This window comes from Vigna angularis, chromosome 10 (genome assembly GCF_016808095.1).
Source record: "Vigna angularis cultivar LongXiaoDou No.4 chromosome 10, ASM1680809v1, whole genome shotgun sequence".
In the NCBI taxonomy this organism is placed as follows: domain Eukaryota; kingdom Viridiplantae; phylum Streptophyta; class Magnoliopsida; order Fabales; family Fabaceae; genus Vigna; species Vigna angularis.
In genome coordinates, this window is record NC_068979.1 from 8,224,385 (window position 1) to 8,244,302 (window position 19,918).

At 38.3% G+C, this 19,918-nt stretch overlaps 2 protein-coding genes across 4 annotated transcripts; both read left to right on the plus strand.

Moving 5' to 3' along the window:
• The first annotated feature begins 1,043 nt into the window (after window positions 1–1,043).
• Window positions 1,044–14,365, plus strand: LOC108321285 (DNA-directed RNA polymerase II subunit RPB1). 2 transcript variants are annotated; one of them, XM_017552990.2, is made up of 15 exons: window positions 1,044–1,376; window positions 1,513–1,776; window positions 2,014–2,313; window positions 2,409–2,567; window positions 2,719–2,880; window positions 2,986–3,206; window positions 3,293–3,434; window positions 3,518–3,853; window positions 3,962–4,248; window positions 4,603–4,861; window positions 9,809–12,891; window positions 13,030–13,101; window positions 13,247–13,300; window positions 13,404–13,507; window positions 13,991–14,365. In XM_017552990.2, exons 1-14 carry the CDS (start codon window positions 1,293–1,295, stop codon window positions 13,504–13,506), a joined length of 5,526 nt encoding a protein of 1,841 aa, XP_017408479.1. In that variant the 5' UTR covers window positions 1,044–1,292; the 3' UTR covers window position 13,507; window positions 13,991–14,365. The 2 variants fall into 2 exon arrangements, with proteins under 2 accessions (XP_017408479.1, XP_017408478.1); XM_017552989.2 differs by having other exon boundaries at window positions 13,404–14,365.
• A 595-nt stretch (window positions 14,366–14,960) lies between these two features.
• LOC108321278 (uncharacterized protein At1g76070-like) lies at window positions 14,961–18,193 on the plus strand. 2 transcript variants are annotated; one of them, XM_052869585.1, is made up of 2 exons: window positions 14,961–16,026; window positions 18,130–18,193. In XM_052869585.1, exons 1-2 carry the CDS (start codon window positions 15,560–15,562, stop codon window positions 18,179–18,181), a joined length of 519 nt encoding a protein of 172 aa, XP_052725545.1. In that variant the 5' UTR covers window positions 14,961–15,559; the 3' UTR covers window positions 18,182–18,193. The 2 variants fall into 2 exon arrangements, with proteins under 2 accessions (XP_052725545.1, XP_017408466.2); XM_017552977.2 differs by lacking the exon at window positions 18,130–18,193 and adding an exon at window positions 16,560–16,764.
• Window positions 18,194–19,918: the final 1,725 nt, after the last annotated feature.

The window sequence follows — 19,918 nt, forward strand, 5'->3', positions numbered from 1 at the left end:
AGAAGTATAAATTTTTTAAATGAGTATTAGTCTTTTGATGAAATAGTTATTTGCTTTTGATGATGCCTTGATTGTTCTAAAAAACATAGATGGGAGTTGTGGCTAGTAAAGAAATTAGTTAAGGTGCATGAAAAAGAAAAGGAAAAAAATGACTATCATGGTTTTTGTTTTCAATATAATTAAAATATATATATATATATATATATATATATATATATATATATATATATATTTATTGTAATTCAGAAATGACATACCTGGTCTATCAATGCAATTTTGCCTCTTATTGGAACTTTAGCTGTGCTAATTATCTTTTTGTGTCTAGTTTAACGTTCCAGGAAACTGCGATTATTGGGTTGGACCAAGAATGTTTAAAAGAGGTGGAAACTTCTATCATTTCAAACAAAAAAAACGAGGGTATATATATATATATATATAAATCATAAGTGATTGTACACCCTTCGTTAACATAATACACTACAAATTGCTTATATTTTTTAATAATACAAAACACTAACAATTATTGATCATTTTTAGGTAGCTATTATAACTATTTTATTTATTAAAAAATATAGAAGTTTCCTTTATCTACCAATATTTTAAAAAATAAGTAAATACACAAATTATTAGACCACATGATTAATTGGGTATGTGATTGTTTACTTTGTTTCAAGATTAAAATATAAAGCTTAGGACTTGGTGATCACTGATCAATATTATTAATAAATAATAGTTTTTTAATATACATATCATATCATCTTACAATTTTATATTTTTATATTATTTTTTAAATATATATTATTGTTTATCCTTTTAAATATAATTAATTTCACCATGAATAAAAATATAACAATTCACAACAATTTTTTACATTTATAACTTTTTACATGTATTCACTTTTTATAATTTTAATATAAATTTTAACAATATTTTTTAATAATTATTATGATAAATAATTTTTTATTTTTATGGTAAAGCAAAAGCGGAAAGGGGCATAGTTACCTGTGTTTTTCCTGGTATTTAAGAAAACCAATGAACAAATTGATACATAATCTCTCACTTTGTTTTAAGTTCTAGGGCTTGCGCTGCCCCTAATACTTCTGAAGAAATGAACAAACCAATCCATAATCTCTTACTTCATTCTGCGATTGAAAAATAGAGACTAGGGTTTGCAGAAACCCTACGCAAAGAGCAAAAATCCTCTGCAGCGAGCAGAAATCTACTCCTCTAACTCCGAGAGCTCTTGCGTTAATCTTTGCAGCGAGCAGAAATTCTTTCCTCTAATCCTTGACATGGATATTCGATTTCCGTTCTCTCCGGCGGAGGTCGCCAAAGTCCGGATGGTTCAGTTCGGAATACTCAGTCCCGATGAGATCGTAATAAACCCTAAGCTACTATCTAATTCTTTCACTTTGTTTCGAAATTTCTCGAATGAATGTAAATGGATTCGAGTGTTTCTTTCCAGTTTTGTGGTTCTATGAAGTTGATGATTGGTTTATGTGTGTCTTTCAGAGACAAATGTCTGTGGTGCAAATTGAGCACGGTGAGACGACGGAGAGAGGGAAGCCGAAAGTTGGAGGATTGAGTGACCCTCGACTTGGAACTATTGACAGAAAGCTCAAGTGTGAGACTTGCACGGCTAGTATGGCTGAATGTCCTGGCCACTTTGGACACTTGGAGCTTGCTAAGCCAATGTTTCACATTGGGTTTTTAAAGACAGTGTTGACTATAATGCGTTGTGTTTGCTTCAACTGCTCTAAAATTCTAGCTGACGAGGTATTTTTGCAAGTGGACTTTGCATAATATTGACTTAGCTATTTAGGTTGTGGGAAATGAGAAAATAGAGGAATCTGAGTTCCATTGGTTGTGAATTGTGGTCAATTGGAGTTTTTGTCTGTTTAGTAGGAGAGGGGAATTTGTTGTTCCAGTTATTGTTTAATCTTCTATTTTGTAAGTGTAGTAGAATGAAATTAAATGTTTTTTATTTTTTTAAGTTGATTGCCTTTTATGCAGAATGATCACAAATTTAAGCTAGCTTTGAGGATCAGGAATCCCAAGAACAGGCTGAAAAAGATTCTGGATGCTTGCAAAAACAAAGGCAAGTGTGAAGGGGGAGATGAAATTGATATTCCTGGACAAGATACGGATGAACCAGTTAAAAAGAGTCGCGGTGGCTGTGGTGCTCAGCAACCAAAGATCACGATTGAGGGGATGAAAATGATTGCAGAGTACAAAGCTCAAAGGAAAAAAAGTGATGACCAAGAACAGCTTCCTGAACCTGTAGAGAGGAAACAAACCCTTTCTGCAGAAAGGGTAATTTTTCGTAATTCTGGATATTTAGCATGAGCACTTTTACGATCACTCTTGCAGGAATTGATGTAGTTGGTGACTTGTTATATCTGTTGAAGGTTCTTGGTGTTCTGAAAAGGATAAGCGACGAGGACTGTCAGTTGTTGGGCTTGAACCCTAAGTATGCCCGTCCTGACTGGATGATTTTACAAGTTCTTCCAATTCCTCCTCCACCTGTGAGACCTTCTGTGATGATGGACACATCCTCTAGGAGTGAGGCAAGTTTTTTATGCTTTCTTGGTTGTTGCAATTTTTGCAAGTGTATGTTGTTAATTATAATTTTCTCTGGTCATTTTGACTGATATCATTTGGGGTAAAACTTTTAATCCTTGTTACTTGCTGACTTTTTTTGGTCTTCCTTATTTGTAGGATGATTTAACTCATCAGCTGGCTATGATCATCAGGCACAATGAGAATCTTAAGAGACAGGAGAGGAACGGATCTCCTGCACATATTATTTCTGAGTTTGCTCAATTATTGCAGTTCCACATTGCAACATATTTTGATAATGAGTTGCCTGGACTGCCAAGGGTATTATAGGAATTGAACATTTACTATGGATATATACTTCCTGTAATCTTCATCAGCTTTTTAATTTTTGATGAAGTATTGATTAGTTGCTATTTATTTTTGCAGGCTACTCAAAGATCCGGAAGGCCTATCAAATCAATATGTAGCAGGCTGAAGGCAAAAGAAGGACGGATTAGAGGTAACTTGATGGGTAAAAGAGTTGATTTTTCAGCTCGAACAGTCATTACACCTGATCCAACAATCAACATTGATCAATTGGGAGTGCCATGGAGTATTGCTTTGAATCTAACATACCCTGAGACCGTGACTCCATACAACATTGAAAGGTTGTGTTTTGGTATGCATTTCCTGTTGCCATTTGTTGCATTCTCTTCCATTTTTAACAGAAAATATTTGAAATAAAAAAAATCAGGTTGAAGGAACTTGTCGAGTATGGACCCCATCCTCCACCTGGAAAAACTGGTGCCAAGTACATCATTCGAGATGATGGACAAAGGCTCGATCTCAGATATTTAAAGAAAAGTAGTGATCACCATTTGGAGCTTGGCTACAAGGTACCGCTTTTAAACAATGACGATATTGTTCATTTTGGTTTTCTCTCAGTGCCTTCTAATAGCTTTTGATGTTGTGGTTTTAGGTTGAGCGTCATTTGAATGATGGAGACTTTGTTCTCTTCAATCGTCAGCCTAGTCTTCATAAAATGTCCATCATGGGGCATAGAATCAAAATCATGCCATATTCTACATTCCGACTTAACTTGTCTGTAACTTCACCATATAATGCTGATTTTGATGGGGATGAAATGAATATGCATGTTCCTCAGTCTTTTGAAACCAGAGCTGAGGTGTTGGAGCTTATGATGGTGCCGAAATGCATTGTGTCACCACAGTCAAACAGGCCAGTGATGGGAATTGTCCAAGATTCACTTTTAGGATGCAGAAAAATCACTAAGAGAGATACTTTTATCCCAAAGGTTAGACAAAGTGAATTTTTCTGCTGTTGCAGTTTATTTAAGCTGCATGGTTATTGTACAGACTTTATTTATAATCTTATCAGAACTTTCCTTCTTTTTCTTAACTAGGATGTTTTTATGAACATATTGATGTGGTGGGAAGATTTTGATGGGAAAGTTCCTACTCCTGCAATATTGAAGCCAGAACCATTATGGACAGGGAAACAAGTTTTCAATCTCATCATTCCTAAGCCTATAAATCTAATTAGGTATTCTAGTTGGCACAGTGAGAATGAAAGGGGATCCATAACCCCTGGGGATACCATGGTCAGAATTGAGAAAGGTGAACTACTTACTGGAACACTTTGCAAAAAGACACTTGGAACATCTACTGGAAGTCTCATTCACGTGATTTGGTATGCAGCTTATCGTTATAGTTTTATATTGTCATTATGCTATTTTTAATAAATTTGTCGTTTTATTGTTTTATTAGTGTGTATAACTTATCGGCCACAATTCCGGCCACCACACATGTGTGATATTTATAAGGCGGGTTTTTGGCTCAGCCAGATGCCACTTTTGGTATTTGATAACATTGCTTAATAGATGAATTGGTTTATGTAATAATCAATCTACCTCTACAGGCTCAGGAGAGGGGTTGTTTCTATTGATCTAAACTCCAACTCTTAAGTGACTTTGTTGTCCTGGAAACTACTTCAATCGATTCCTTTTTTCTATGTTTACATCACTGAATGTCTAATTTAATACAGGGAAGAGGTTGGCCCTGATGCAGCTCGGAAATTTCTTGGGCATACTCAGTGGCTTGTAAACTACTGGCTTTTGCAGCATGCTTTTAGCATTGGAATTGGTGATACAATTGCTGATGCTTCCACTATGGAAACCATAAACCAGACTATATCAGCAGCTAAGGAGAAAGTGAAACAACTTATCAGGGATGCCCAAGAGAAAAAGTTGGAGGCTGAGCCTGGTCGGACAATGATGGATTCATTTGAAAACAGAGTGAATCAGGTTTAATTTGGAATGTTTTTTACATTGTTATTGTGAGAAATGGAGAGGATTAGGAGAAAATATCCCCTTGTGTTTTGAATACACTAAGGGTAGTTTTATTTATAGTGAAACATAAGGGCCAATGCCCTTAATACAGAATGGGCTAAGCCCAACTAACAGAAAATAAATCCTTAACATCTAACACTCCCCCTCAAGCTGGAGTATATAAATCATATGTTCCAAGCTTGTTACAAAGATAATCAATTCTAGGTCCTCGTAAGGACTTAGTGAATATGTCTGCCAACTGGTTGCTTGAGTTAACAAACTCAGTCTTGATGTCTCCGGATATGATCTTTTCTCGAATAAAGTGACAATCAACTTCAATGTGCTTGGTTCTCTCATGAAAGACAGGGTTAGAGCTGATATGGAGAGCAGCTTGATTATCACATATAAGTGTCATTTGAGTGACATCTCCAAATTTCAATTCACTGAGTAATTGTTTAAGCCACACAAGCTCGCAAGTAGCTGATGCCATAGCTCTATATTCTGCTTCTGCGCTGGACCTTGCCACAACACTTTGCTTCTTACTTTTCCATGATATTAGGTTGCCACCAACAGAGACACAATATCCAGAAGTAGATCTCCTATCAGACGGGGAACCAGCCCAGTCAGCATCTGAATAACAAACGATTTTTGTATCGTTGTTAGGACCATATAGCAAACCTTTTCCAGGTGATCCTTTAATATACTTCAGTATGCGAACAACCGCATCCCAATGGTCTTCACATGGGGAGTTTAGGAATTGACTCACAACGCTAACTGCGAAGGAAATGTCAGGACGTGTAACAGTAAGATAGTTTAATTTGCCAACTAGTCTTCTGTACCGTTCAGGATCTGAGAAAGGCTCCCCCTGATTTGGTAGGAGTTTGATGTTAGGATCCATAGGTGTCTCAACAGATTTAGAGTTCATTAACCCTGTTTCCTCCAAGATGTCTAACGCATACTTCCTCTGAGATATGACAATACCGGTGTTGGATTGTGCTACTTCAATACCCAAAAAATACCGGAGTTTGCCAAGATCTTTGGTTTGAAAATGATGGCAAAGGTGTTGTTTCATCTTAGAGATGCCAAGATAGTCACTTCCTGTGAGAACAATATCATCGACATACACTATTAAGTAGATACATCCAGCATTTGAGTGGCGATAGAACACTGAATGATCCGCTTCACTGCGAGACATACCAAATTGTTGAACAACACAGCTAAATTTACCAAACCAGGCCCGAGGAGATTGTTTTAAGCCATATAAGGATTTGCGAAGACGACATACCAATCCAGATGACTCCCCCTGAGCAACAAAGCCAGGCGGTTGCTCCATATAAATTTCTTCATGCAAATCACCATTAAGGAAAGCATTTTTGACATCAAGTTGGTGAAGAGGCCATTGGCGAAGAGCGGCCATGGCAATGAATAGGCGAACAGAGGTCATTTTTGCCACTGGAGAAAAGGTATCACCATAATCCAAACCAAAAATCTGTGTGTAGCCTTTGGCAACCAATCGAGCTTTGAGACGATCAATAGTGCCATCAGGACCAACCTTGATAGCATACACCCACCTGCAACCAACAACAGACTTTCCAGATGGTAATTGGACAAGCTCCCAAGTTCCACTTTTCTGTAAAGCACTTAATTCATCCAGCATAGCTTGACGCCAGCCAGGATGAGTTAAGGCGTCACCCACAGAGTGGGGAATGGACACAGAAGAAATGGATGAGAGACATGTATAAAAAGATGGTGACAATCTGTGGTAACTAAGAACAGTATAATGGGGAGAAGTGTTACGGGTAGAGCGTATACCTTTACGAAGGGCAATGGGCAGGTCAGACTCATTTGCTGGAGCCGGAGGAGACACAGGAACCGGCACTGGAAGTGAGTCATGAGGGAGACGATTGCGACGACTATACACCTGAAGGGGTGGTGGTGAAGGACGATCCTGTGGTGAATGAGAGTCCAAAGAAGGAGGAGACAAAATGGGTGGAGCATCACTAGGAGAATCACAGAAAATAGGAATATCAACAGTAACAGGTGGAGGTTCAAAACTCGAAGATAGATGTGAAAAGTAGAAAGAAGATTCATCAAAAGTAACATCAGCAGAGATAAAATGACGATTGAGGGAAGGGGAAAAACACTTATAGCCCTTTTGTGACCGTGGAAATCCTAAGAAGACACATTTGTGAGACCTAGGAGATAACTTATCAAGACCAGGACTAAAATCATGAACAAAACAAGTAGACCCAAAAACTCTAAGAGGTAAAGGATGTAGAGGATCTTGAGGAAACAAGATAGAATGAGGGATTTTGTTATCTAAGACGGAAGATGGCATGCGGTTTATAAGATAACATGCCGTGAGAACGGCGTCACCCCAAAAACGTGAGGGTACTTGACCATGAATTAGAAGAGTACGAGTTGTCTCAATAAGGTGTCTATTCTTGCGCTCAACCACCCCATTTTGTTGAGGGGTATAAGCACATGAGGTTTGGTGAAGAATGCCATGAGAAGCCATAAAATGTGTAAACGATTGAGAAAGGTATTCACGACCATTATCACTACGTAGAGTTCGAATAGAAACCCCAAACTGTGTTTTTATTTCATTGAAAAATGATTGGAAAATAGGAAACAACTCAGAACGATTCTTCATTAAAAACAACCAAGTACATCTTGAGTAGTCATCAATAAAAGTAACAAAATACTGAAAACCTAAATTGGACTTAACACGACTAGGTCCCCAAATGTCAGAATGAACCAATGAAAAAGGGGACGATGCCCGTTGTGAGACACTACGAGGAAAGGAACTACGAGTATGCTTTCCTAACTGACAAGACTCACACGACAAACTTGATAATTGTGACAATCTCGGGACAAGTTGTTGTAGTTTGGCAAGACTAGGATGACCTAACTGAGCATGAAGAAGGGATGGTGACTCCATGATTACGCCAACATGTGGAGAAGGGCGGAGATGGTATAGGCCATGAGACTCACATCCTGTGCCAATCATGTGTTTCGAACTCCGGTCCTGCAACCAAACAGAATCTTTAGTAAATGAGATAACACAATTAAGGGTACGAGTTAGACGACTTATGGACAATAAGTTGAAAGGAGACCCGGGAACATAAAGTACATGATCAATGGATATGGACGAAAAAATATCAACAGTACCAACACCATGAGATGAGACTCTAGACCCATCAGCCATTGTTACCGAGGGTAAGTTATCCGGACATGACAAAGAAGAAAATAAGGACTTGTTACCAGTGATATGATCGGTGGCGCCTGAGTCAAGGACCCAAGATCCGAGGGAGTGAAAGTGAGTCAGACCAACAAAAGGTGTACCTGTACGTGCAACAGATGCAGATGTAGTGGAACTAGAGTGCTGACGATCCTCATACCATCTGAGAAATTCGTTAAAGATTGCAGGTTTTTCTACGGTATTAGATGAAGTAGGAGGGTCTCCAGATGGTTCAGAATTGGCCATTGCTACAGGTCGAGGAGGTCGTCCATGAAGTGCATAACATTGATCAATTTTGTGGCCTAACTTGCCACAGTGGTCACATTTTGTAACACGTCCTTTATTTTGCCTGCGAGGCCGACTTCGATCATTACGTTGGATAGCCATAACTGAGGAGTCATCAATATGAGGAGATGTCTCAGTGACTGGTTTGCTCGGTATACGCAGAAGAGCTGAACAAGTAGAAGTAAAGTTGGGTATGACAGGAGAACCCAAAATCTGATCACGGACATGAGAGATATCATCAGAGAGTCCGTATAAAGCCAACAACATGAAGAACTTTGATCGTTGTTCCAGTTCTTCAGCAGGAGTGGGAGCAGGAGGTAATATATCATTAAAATCATGAAGAAGGGCATGAATTTTACCCAAATATTCGGCCATGGGACCATGATTGCGTGGACCAATAACAGTTAATAGGTCCTGACAAACACCATACAGGCGTTGAGTGTCATTTGTGTACAACAACTTCGCCTGTGCCCAAACTTCTGAACATGTTTCATATGATCGAAACATTTGTTTCAACGAGGAGTGAATGGTGGATTTTATGACAATGCATAGCTGAGCATCAATTTTCATCCAGCGGGAAGTGTCATCCGTTGTAGCAGTAGTCACATCTTGAGTAAGGTGATCTAAGTACCCTTGACTCTTCAACCAAAGTTTGATGTCAGACGCCCATGTTGCATGATTTGTGCCATCTAACTTGTCAATAGACAAGTGTACATTCACATAATTGGTGTATATTGAAGGATCAGAAGAAGAGCCACCAACATAAGTGTTCGTAGAAGAGGAAGATGCCATGGAGAAGGAGAAACCCTAAAAATCCAAAGTGCTCCGATTGACGCAACGATCACAGATCCAGAAAGAGGACGAGGAGGCGATCACGGCGGTCCAGATCGGCGACGGAACTCTCCGGCGACGCGCCGTCACGCGCGGTGGGAAGCGGCGGCTCCGGCGATTCTGGCGGCGGCGCGTGGAGGCGCGTGACTGGTCCGTTGGCTGTGATATTTGTACCACGGTGGTCGCCCGGGCGAGACGATGCCGATGATGTGGTCGTCGGTCAATTCTGGAACTCCGGCGGCGGCGGAGGCGGCGGAGGCGGCGACAGCGGCAGCCACAGTGGCGCGGCGGCGGCGATGAGTTGTGCCGGAAACTAGAGTTGGCTGGACCTAATCCTATGCTCTAGATACCATGTGAGAAATGGAGAGGATTAGGAGAAAATATCCCCTTGTGTTTTGAATACACTAAGGGTAGTTTTATTTATAGTGAAACATAAGGGCCAATGCCCTTAATACAGAATGGGCTAAGCCCAACTAACAGAAAATAAATCCTTAACATCTAACAGTTATAATATTAAAATTTTCTTTTGGGTAAATATGACAAACTTCCATATGTGATAATTTCAGACACTAAACAGAGCTCGTGATGATGCTGGAAATAGTGCTCAAAAAAGTTTATCTGAGAGCAACAATCTGAAAGCAATGGTGACAGCTGGTTCCAAAGGAAGTTTTATCAACATATCTCAAATGACTGCTTGTGTGGGCCAACAGAACGTTGAGGGTAAACGAATTCCATATGGGTTCATAGATAGGACATTGCCTCATTTCACAAAAGATGATTATGGGCCTGAAAGTCGTGGCTTTGTGGAGAACTCATATCTGCGAGGATTGACCCCTCAAGAGTTCTTTTTTCATGCCATGGGTGGTAGGGAAGGTCTTATTGATACTGCCGTGAAGACCTCTGAAACTGGGTATATCCAGAGGCGACTGGTGAAGGCTATGGAGGACATCATGGTTAAATATGATGGGACTGTTAGAAATTCTTTGGGAGACGTCATACAGTTTCTCTATGGGGAAGATGGTATGGATGCGGTTTGGATTGAAACACAGAAGCTGGATTCCCTTAAAATGAAAAAGACAGAATTTGATAGGGTGTTTAGGTATGAATTTGATGATGAAAACTGGAAGCCTACCTACATGCTTGAAGAACCTGTAGAAGACTTAAAAACCATCCGAGAATTTCGTAATGTGTTTGAGGCTGAGGTTCAGAAACTTGAAGCTGATAGATATCAACTTGCAACTGAGATAGCCCCTAGTGGTGACAGTTCCCTCCCACTACCTGTTAACTTGAAGAGGCTTATCTGGAATGCTCAGAAGACATTTAAGGTTGATTTCCGAAGGCCTTCTGATATGCACCCAATGGAAATTGTGGAAGCCATTGATAAGCTGCAGGAGCGGCTTAAGGTTGTTCCTGGTGAAGATCTTTTAAGTCAAGAAGCTCAAAAGAATGCTACTCTCCTGTTTAACATTCTTCTTCGCAGCACTTTTGCAAGTAAAAGGGTCTTGGAGGAATACAGGCTTTCTCGTGAGGCATTTGAGTGGGTAGTGGGAGAAATAGAATCAAGGTTCTTGCAGTCGCTCGTAGCCTCTGGAGAAATGATTGGTTGTGTAGCTGCCCAATCAATTGGTGAGCCTGCTACTCAGATGACTCTTAACACTTTCCATTATGCTGGTGTCAGTGCAAAGAATGTTACTCTTGGTGTTCCTAGGTTAAGGGAAATCATTAATGTGGCAAAGAGAATTAAAACACCTTCTCTGTCTGTGTACTTGAATGCTGATGTTGGTAAGACTAAAGAGAGAGCCAAGAGTGTGCAGTGTGCTTTAGAATATACCACTCTAAGGAGTGTGACTCAAGCTACAGAGGTGTGGTATGATCCGGATCCGATGAGTACAATAATTGAAGAGGATGTTGATTTCGTGAAGTCCTACTATGAAATGCCCGATGAAGAAGTTGCCCTTGAAAAAATCTCACCTTGGTTGCTTCGCATAGAACTGAATCGTGAAATGATGGTGGATAAGAAGTTGAGTATGGCTGACATTGCAGAGAAGATTAACCTTGAATTTGATGATGATTTGACTTGTATATTTAATGATGATAATGCTGAAAAACTTATACTTCGTATCCGAATTATGAATGATGAAGCACCCAAGGGTGAGATTCAGGATGAATCTGCTGAAGATGATGTTTTCTTAAAGAAAATAGAAAGCAACATGCTGACTGAAATGACCTTACGTGGTATCCCTGACATCAACAAAGTTTTTATAAAGAATACTAAAATCCAGAAGTTTGATGAGAGTGAAGGTTTTAAGCCTAATGAGGAATGGATGCTTGATACTGAAGGTGTCAACCTTCTGGCTGTGATGTGCCATGAAGATGTTGATGCGACCAGAACCACAAGCAACCACTTAATAGAAGTTATTGAAGTTCTTGGTATTGAGGCAGTTCGGCGAGCTCTTTTGGATGAATTGCGTGTTGTCATTTCGTTTGATGGTTCCTATGTCAATTACAGACATTTGGCTATTCTTTGTGATACAATGACTTATCGGGGGCATCTGATGGCCATTACACGTCATGGTATCAACCGGAATGATACTGGGCCAATGATGAGATGCTCATTTGAAGAGACAGTTGATATTCTGCTTGATGCTGCAGTATATGCTGAGACTGATTACTTAAGGGGTGTCACTGAAAACATTATGCTAGGTCAGCTTGCCCCCATTGGCACAGGTGAATGTGCATTGTATCTTAATGATGAGATGCTGAAGAATGCCATTGAGCTCCAACTGCCTAGTTATATGGATGGTCTTGATTTTGGCATGACTCCTGCTCGCTCTCCAATATCTGGAACTCCATATCATGAAGGCTTGATGTCTCCTAGTTATTTGTTGAGTCCAAATTTGCGTCTGTCTCCTACGTCGGATGCTCAGTTTTCACCTTATGTTGGTGGGATGGCGTTTTCTCCCACCTCCTCTCCTGGGTACAGTCCATCATCTCCAGGCTATAGTCCATCATCGCCTGGGTATAGCCCCACATCACCTGGGTACAGTCCCACATCTCCGGGCTACAGTCCCACATCACCAGGTTACAGTCCGACCTCTCCCACATATAGCCCTAGTTCTCCAGGATATAGTCCTACAAGTCCGGCTTATTCGCCAACCAGTCCATCCTACTCTCCCACATCACCCAGCTATAGCCCAACATCACCCAGCTACAGTCCCACATCACCCAGCTACAGTCCCACATCACCCAGTTATAGCCCGACTTCTCCCAGCTACAGCCCGACTTCACCTGCATACAGCCCCACTTCACCTGCCTATAGCCCCACTTCACCTGCTTACAGTCCCACTTCACCTTCCTACAGTCCTACGTCACCCTCTTATAGTCCTACCTCACCTTCATACAGCCCCACTTCACCCTCTTACAGCCCTACCTCCCCATCATATAGCCCTGCATCCCCTGCTTACAGCCCCACTTCACCTGGATACAGCCCTACGTCACCCTCATATAGCCCAACATCCCCATCGTATAGTCCTACTTCCCCTAGTTACAATCCCCAGTCAGCAAAGTACAGTCCTTCGTTAGCATATTCTCCAAGCAGTCCAAGATTGTCTCCATCAAGTCCATATAGTCCCACATCCCCAAGCTACAGGTGAGTTATTCTCTGGACTTCTTTAAAGTTCAAACACTGGTTTCCCTTGATTTTTTAGCCAAAAACTTGGGTTTGATTGCATATTTATTTTTACTTAATTTTGCATTCCAAGCATATGTCTAATTTATCATTTTCCAGCCCCACGTCCCCATCATATTCACCGACATCACCGTCTTATTCACCATCAAGCCCAACATACAGTCCCAGCAGGTAAGTTAAGTTCATTTGTTGTCGTGTCAAGCGTTTATACAGTTTATCTCTTGTCCGTGATAAGGACAGTGGCAGCATTGGAGATTCTGTTATAATAGACTTTTGGAGGCCTATGTATGACTTGTTCATTCTTTCTTTTTTCTAGCCCATTTAATTCTAGTGGGAGCCCAGACTATAGCCCAAGTTCACCCCAATATAGGTATGCGTTTGTACGCTGAAAATTCTTTAACTTATAAATTGTAAGAAAGCCATATTCCTGAGCACGGTCTGTTTTTGTTCTTTTTCCGTTTTATCATTTGCAGTCCCAGTACGGGTTACTCACCAAGTCAACCTGGTTACTCACCATCATCAACCAGCCAGTACACTCCTCAAACTAGTGATAAGGATGATAGAGGCACTCGCTGAGGTAAACTAACAGCTTTGCTGAAGCGCGGATATATTGACTTATTTTTTTTATCTTATTGGGTGGAGAATCTTCGATATAAATAGTTCTGAAATTCTACAACTAGAGGCTTAGACTGTAAAAATTTCTTGGTTCTGCAATTTCCTCTCCTTTTGGTTCAAAATTGTGAAAAAGGGAATTTGGCAACGAGGTGTTTAGGAAGATTTGCAATTGATGTCCGATAATTGGAAGTGTGAAGGGTTTTTAATGATCATATTTCTAGAAATCCCCAAATTTAAGGAAACAATTGCTGTTAATTTTGGAATGGGGAAAGCTGATTTAGATTTTAGACTATATAGACAGACAACTAGGGATGTTGTAAAGAAGTGATGTGCATTTGGCATTTTCATCGAAGTATTGTGCATATGTGAAAACAAATTCTCATTCTCTCCCAAGTTTGAATGTAAGCCTTATTGAAAAAGTACCTATGTCCGGTAAAATGTTCAGGACAACTTGAGGCTGGACAGAGGAGGACTTTGAGTTCTGCAGGGATCAGACATCGAGATGCTCGAAGTCTATTTCTTTGCATTTTATTAATCCTCTATATCATCAGACGCTGTTTACAATAACTTCTGAACAGTGCATCGTAGTGTCGAACTATGAATTCAAATTGTGGTTTAATAGTTTGAACATTCTTTGAGGAATGGCTTGTGAACTGTGATTGTTCATCCTCTTAATGCATTTATTCAACCCATGCCCCAAAAGTTGAGGATGATATAAATCACTGTAAAATATTTATTTGTAAAAAATGTATGGTATATGTTGAACAAAGGATATTCTGATCTACTTCTAAAATAATGATACATTTGGGTTTATCTTAAATGCTTTTTTTTCTCTTTAAATATGCCGTGGATTCAGCTGTGGCTTTAGGTTATTTTAAGGGTATGGTGCAATTACATCAATTTTGGTATGAAAAATGAAAATGTTTGTACTTCTTTTCTTATATTTTTTTAAACCTTTTACTGGTACGAAAATGTTTTCTCATTACGTAAATTGAACAATTTAATATTATTTAGTATATTCTTTTGTAATTTTGTAAAAATTAGAAATGTAATCTTCAAGATAATTTTTTAATTTTGGTAAACTTGATATCAATGGAATGCATCTAATTAATTTGCTTAGTAATCTCGAATAAACCTCATTAAATCTAGAGCGTGATTATTTGTAATAAAAAGGGGTTGGAAAATATTGATTCTGCAACAGGAACCTGCTTGCTCAAGCGGTAAACGTTTGTCATATTCTCCATATCACATCATTTTCTTATTCAACGATTTCTCGTTTTCTTTTATCCCTTGAATAATGGAATTTTTTAAACTCGTCTTTCATGTTTAATATGTTGAAACATGGTTTATTTGCCATTAAAAAGTTGAAAAGCGGCTAAGTAATAGTTAATTGCGACAGGGGTTCAAACATTTTCTTTTATTATTGAGACGGTCTGGAAATACTTGTTCCAAATACATATTTTCCACAGATATTACTCTTATGCCTTCTCTTCACAACAATTACGACAAATGAAAACATCCCCTAATATTGTAAAGTGATCATACGTAAAATGCAGTAACTTTCAGATAAAGGATGAGTAATTGATACCTCATCACTTTCCCCAATCACTAAAATCAGTTCTTAGCTTACTCTTTACGATACATCAGAACTGAACAATACAGACTTCTGAAAAGACAAGAAAACAAGAAAAGAAGCAACAAATAATCATAATCATACTAAAAGTCAGTGTCACAATGACGCACCAATCTGTGAAACCACGACCAAATCCAATCTTCGTGTAATTTTATATGTCTTCGTGTAATTTTATAATGTGCCGGCAACGACAGCGTATTGCGACAAAACTTTTCTTCCTCTCCAAAAGCACGCCACACCATATCAATGTCAACCATAGTGCTTTTTCAATGGCCCCCTGCTTTTGTTTTTGGCTGATTAAATGATTTATAACCATGCATCATCCCTCTCTGTATCATAGTTACCCCGTGGTTGATATCATATATTGTGTAGAATATCATCATGGAGAAACTGTTTCAGATGAGAAGAAGTTTCCTGAAGTTTCTGACAAAACAACCTGCCACTTTGGTAGTAGCGTTTCAGAACCCAACTCCTAGTCCTTGTCGATCACCGGCACGAATGGTTTCGATAATTCCCAGGGAAGCGCGAAGGAAGCGCCGAGGCGAGAGCTTTAGCACGAAAGAGCCCACTTCTCCCAAAGTATCATGCATGGGCCAAGTTCAAGGCAAGAAGAAGAGGAAGGCCCGGAAACAGAAAAAGGCCCAGACCCAGAAGGATTCAACAAAAACCGTTGACTCTGTTGGAGAATTGAAGAAGATTGTGCTTCGGATTAGGAAGGGAAGTGATGAGAGACAAAAGCATAAGGTTTTGGAAGAGAAGAGAGTGGAAGCTCCATCGTTGAATACAATGAAGAAGTTTGCCAGTGGGAGAGGATCCTTGTATGATTTTGATGTTACAATTGCAGAAAGGTAAACTTTTCACTTTCACCAAAAATCATAATAAATTGTTTCTCTTTATCAATCTCTTTTTTCTTCGTCTCACTGTCTTTATATGTTAGTTTATGGTTGAATGATGAAAGCTTTATCTATTGAAATACAGATATGTTTAATCAAATTATTTATTAAATAGTTCATACATGTAAGGTGATATAAAAGAATGTTCGTATATATTTTGTTCAAATTTTGTTTTTGTAATTGTAGTTTTAAATATAGATTACCGTTTTATTAATTTAAAATTATTGTTAACTTTTTTACAGTGCAATCTTAGTGCCCGAAAGTTTTTTCAAATTAAAAAAAAATAGGTTTAATCATTCCCTAAGTCCCTATTTTCGCATGGAATCTCAATTTCGTCCTTTTCTTTCTGAAAATATCAATTGGGTCCCAATTTTATGAAAATTGCAATAAATGGATCATTTCCGTTAAATAGTGTCAAACGGCGTTACGGTGTGTTTGACGTGGCACGCTGTTGTGGACGTGTTATCTGACGTGGTTGATTCAAGCAGGAGCAGTGGGCACGTGGAAATTCGTCCTCTCCCTCGTACCCCTTGTCCTCTTCTTCACCGGCTTTGCCGCCGCCATCGCCTCCTACAACCAAGCCCTAATCCACCACATCCTCCCCGACTTCCTTCCCCTCCTCCACTCCTCCTCCCTCCCCTACCAGCTCACCGCCCCTGCCCTACGCAGCCTAGATGACTGTTTTCTAAAACCTAGATCTAAGTTTGTGTTTGAATCAGTTGGGAGAGCTCAAAAGAGGTTTTTAGATGCAACAAGTTCTATCTTCGTTTGATGCATTTCAATAGCAAATCTGAAGACAACAATTTTTTTAATTGATGATGGTTAAATAAGCATCATAAACAAAGGCAGGCACATGAAGAGAAAGAAAGGACAAAAAGGCACTGTTTCCCTTTTGCTGAGTTCTAAAAGTCCATACAACCAAAACCACCAACGCCATTACTCTGCTTCTTCTCCTTTTCCTGTACGAACAGGGGCTGCTCACAGAGACGAAGTCCAAGAGGAAGACCCAAGCCCTCGTCGCAATGGCTAAAGAGAAACAACAGCAGCAAGAAGAAGACTATCACAAGATGTTGCGTTCGTATTTAGGGCTCAGCTTCTCCATGTTTCTGGCCACGCTGGCAAACAACTTGGTACCGACGCTTCAGGGGAAGATGTGCATGTTGTCGCTGCGGGCGGTGGAGGCGGCGGAGGAGCTGCGCCAGATGAAGTCGCGGCGGCAGGAGGACTCGAAGGCGAACGCTCGAGTGGTGGAGATCTTCGCGTCGCACCGGAACGCGTGGCAGGCGGAGGAGAAGCGCCTGTTGCAGCAATTTTAGATCAATTTTTAACCTGAAGACAACAATTTCTTCTTCATTTGGTGCATTCGAATTGGCAGAAGTACTTTTTAAACTTAATTCAAACATAGTCTAACGTGTTAGGGTTCTATCTATTTGGGCCTTTTATAATGTTAATGTGAATTGTGTTTGTGATTGGACTTTTTAGGTTGGTAGTTAGTTGTGGTTGATGGCGAACCCACACGTCGCGGAAACACCGCGCCTGAGCCACCAAACCTGATCTCCACTCCCAAAGAGAAATCGCTGGAATCAGAGAAGAAGAGAGGGAAGTTCCCTATTTTGATTCGAGCCTTGAACCCATAAGAGTAAGGGAAAGAACTTTCCCGTGCACGCCGCAACTCCCATTGCTTGAGTTCTTGGTTCAACGTGAGACAAAGAGAAAAGGGAATGAAGCTTCCCTGCTTTACGAGCTCGAATCATGGCGAAAGAGGAGAAGAAAAATTCTTTTCTTTTTACTTATAAAATATTCAATTTCCACGTGCCCCACTGCTCCTGCTCTCTTAAACCACGTCAGATAACACGTCCACAACAGCGTGCCACGTCAAACACACCGTAACGCCGTTTGACACTATTTAACGGAAAGGATCCATTTGTTGCAATTTTCATAAAATTGGGACCTAATTGATATTTTCAGAAAGAAAGGAACGAAATTGAGATTCCATGCGAAAATAGGGATTTAGTGAATGATTAAACCAAAAAAATATTATGATTTTTCTTTTTTCAGCTTAAAACAAATAAGAAGAGGGAGTGCAGTCGAGAATAATGGAATATCTTGAGTTCAGAAGTCTAAGTTTTTCCTTTTCATTTCTTTTAGATTGATTAAAATTTTAAATATTTCTAGAGAATGAATTTGATTTAGTTTTTTTTATAGAAAATAAATACATAAAAATAATACCACTTACACATAAGTTACTTATAGTGCATTACTTAACGTAAAAGCGTTAATTTATAAAGGTTAACCTAAATAAATTTTACAAATGTTATTCCAAACACACACAAAAGGTTATTCTTCCATAATCATACAAATACAGACAAATTATAAAGTAATGGATTAATAATTAATGTACATTAATATTAATTAATTTAGAGTAAGATGTAATTATCAGCAATTGAACAATAACTTTTAAGTTTATAAATATAAATTTGAATTAAAAATATAAATGATTGTATTTAATACGTATTATATTAAATCATACATTAAAGAGTAAATGATTAACTTTTTCCACCCTATAACCTTAATATCATAAAAATAAATAAATATTAGCATTGGTGAATGCCACTGGCAGTAGTTTTATGAGTGAGATTAGATATTTCTAAGATTTGTGAGTGGTCTATATTACATTTTATTTCTATATTATAATTTTATTTTATTTATAATTAATGTGAGATTCCATCTATATTTTTCTATCATAAGACAGTTTCTGGAATGTGCATGTAGAGTGGTACATAAATTTTTGTTATTGTGTGAAAGTTCATTTAATGTTTCAATTGGTGTACTTCATCCAGTGAATTATAAAAACGAGACTGCAGAATGTAATTTAAAGAAGTGTTACTTTACCATCATAAAAATTATTACTTGGCTTGAACTTTTAATATTTAAGGTTATTAAATAGGATGCTTCAGAAACATGAAGTACTTTGAACTTTTTAACTGCAACATATCACTGTCTTGTACTTGGATATTCCATTGCAATATATAACTTCCATCAATGGAAAAACAAGTCTTCATACCCAAAAACATAAAATTTTAAGACATCATTTATGTGTAAATCTTTAAAGGAGATTTCATGATTTATTGTAAAAATATCATGACATTTATGTTTTGTTCACTTGGCGGAGAATAGATGGATTTAGAAGGATTTGAGGATAATTTTTTTATTATTTATTTAAGTGAATTTGAAGATAAGTGAGAGTGAATTTGGAAGTAAAGTTTCTTAAAAAATAGTGTAAGATTTGATTGATGTAACAGAAAACTAAAATTTATTTAATCGATAGAAATTAAAGATTATCAAAATATCCATAGTTATTAAAGTAATATAAAATGATAATTGTTAATGTTATATTTAATTGTAAAAATGTTTATAAAAAATGAAAAATTAACGATAAGTATTAAAAATAATTTTAAAAATGTAAAAAAATTATAATTTAGTAAAAAGATTTTTTTTTAAATTTAATAAAACTTTTAAACATCAAAAATTACAAAACTTGTTAGAGAGGTTTTAATTAATCTTAAACTAGGTTTTCTTATTTATTTTAACTTTTAAGTTTAAAATAATTTTTTACATTTAAAAAGAGTAAGTAAAAGTACAATTCCAAATATCTTGAAGTTAAAAGCATGCTTCATTCAAAAAGACACTTAAAATTGGAAGTGGAATTATATGGGCATAGAGGGACACATCAGATTTTTTGACTTGGATCCCTCCAAATTTCACCTTCTTCGCACGTGATTAAAAAATACATAATCTCACAATTCCCTTTGATTTCTTCTGTGCATTTCTCTCCATGTGAACACAA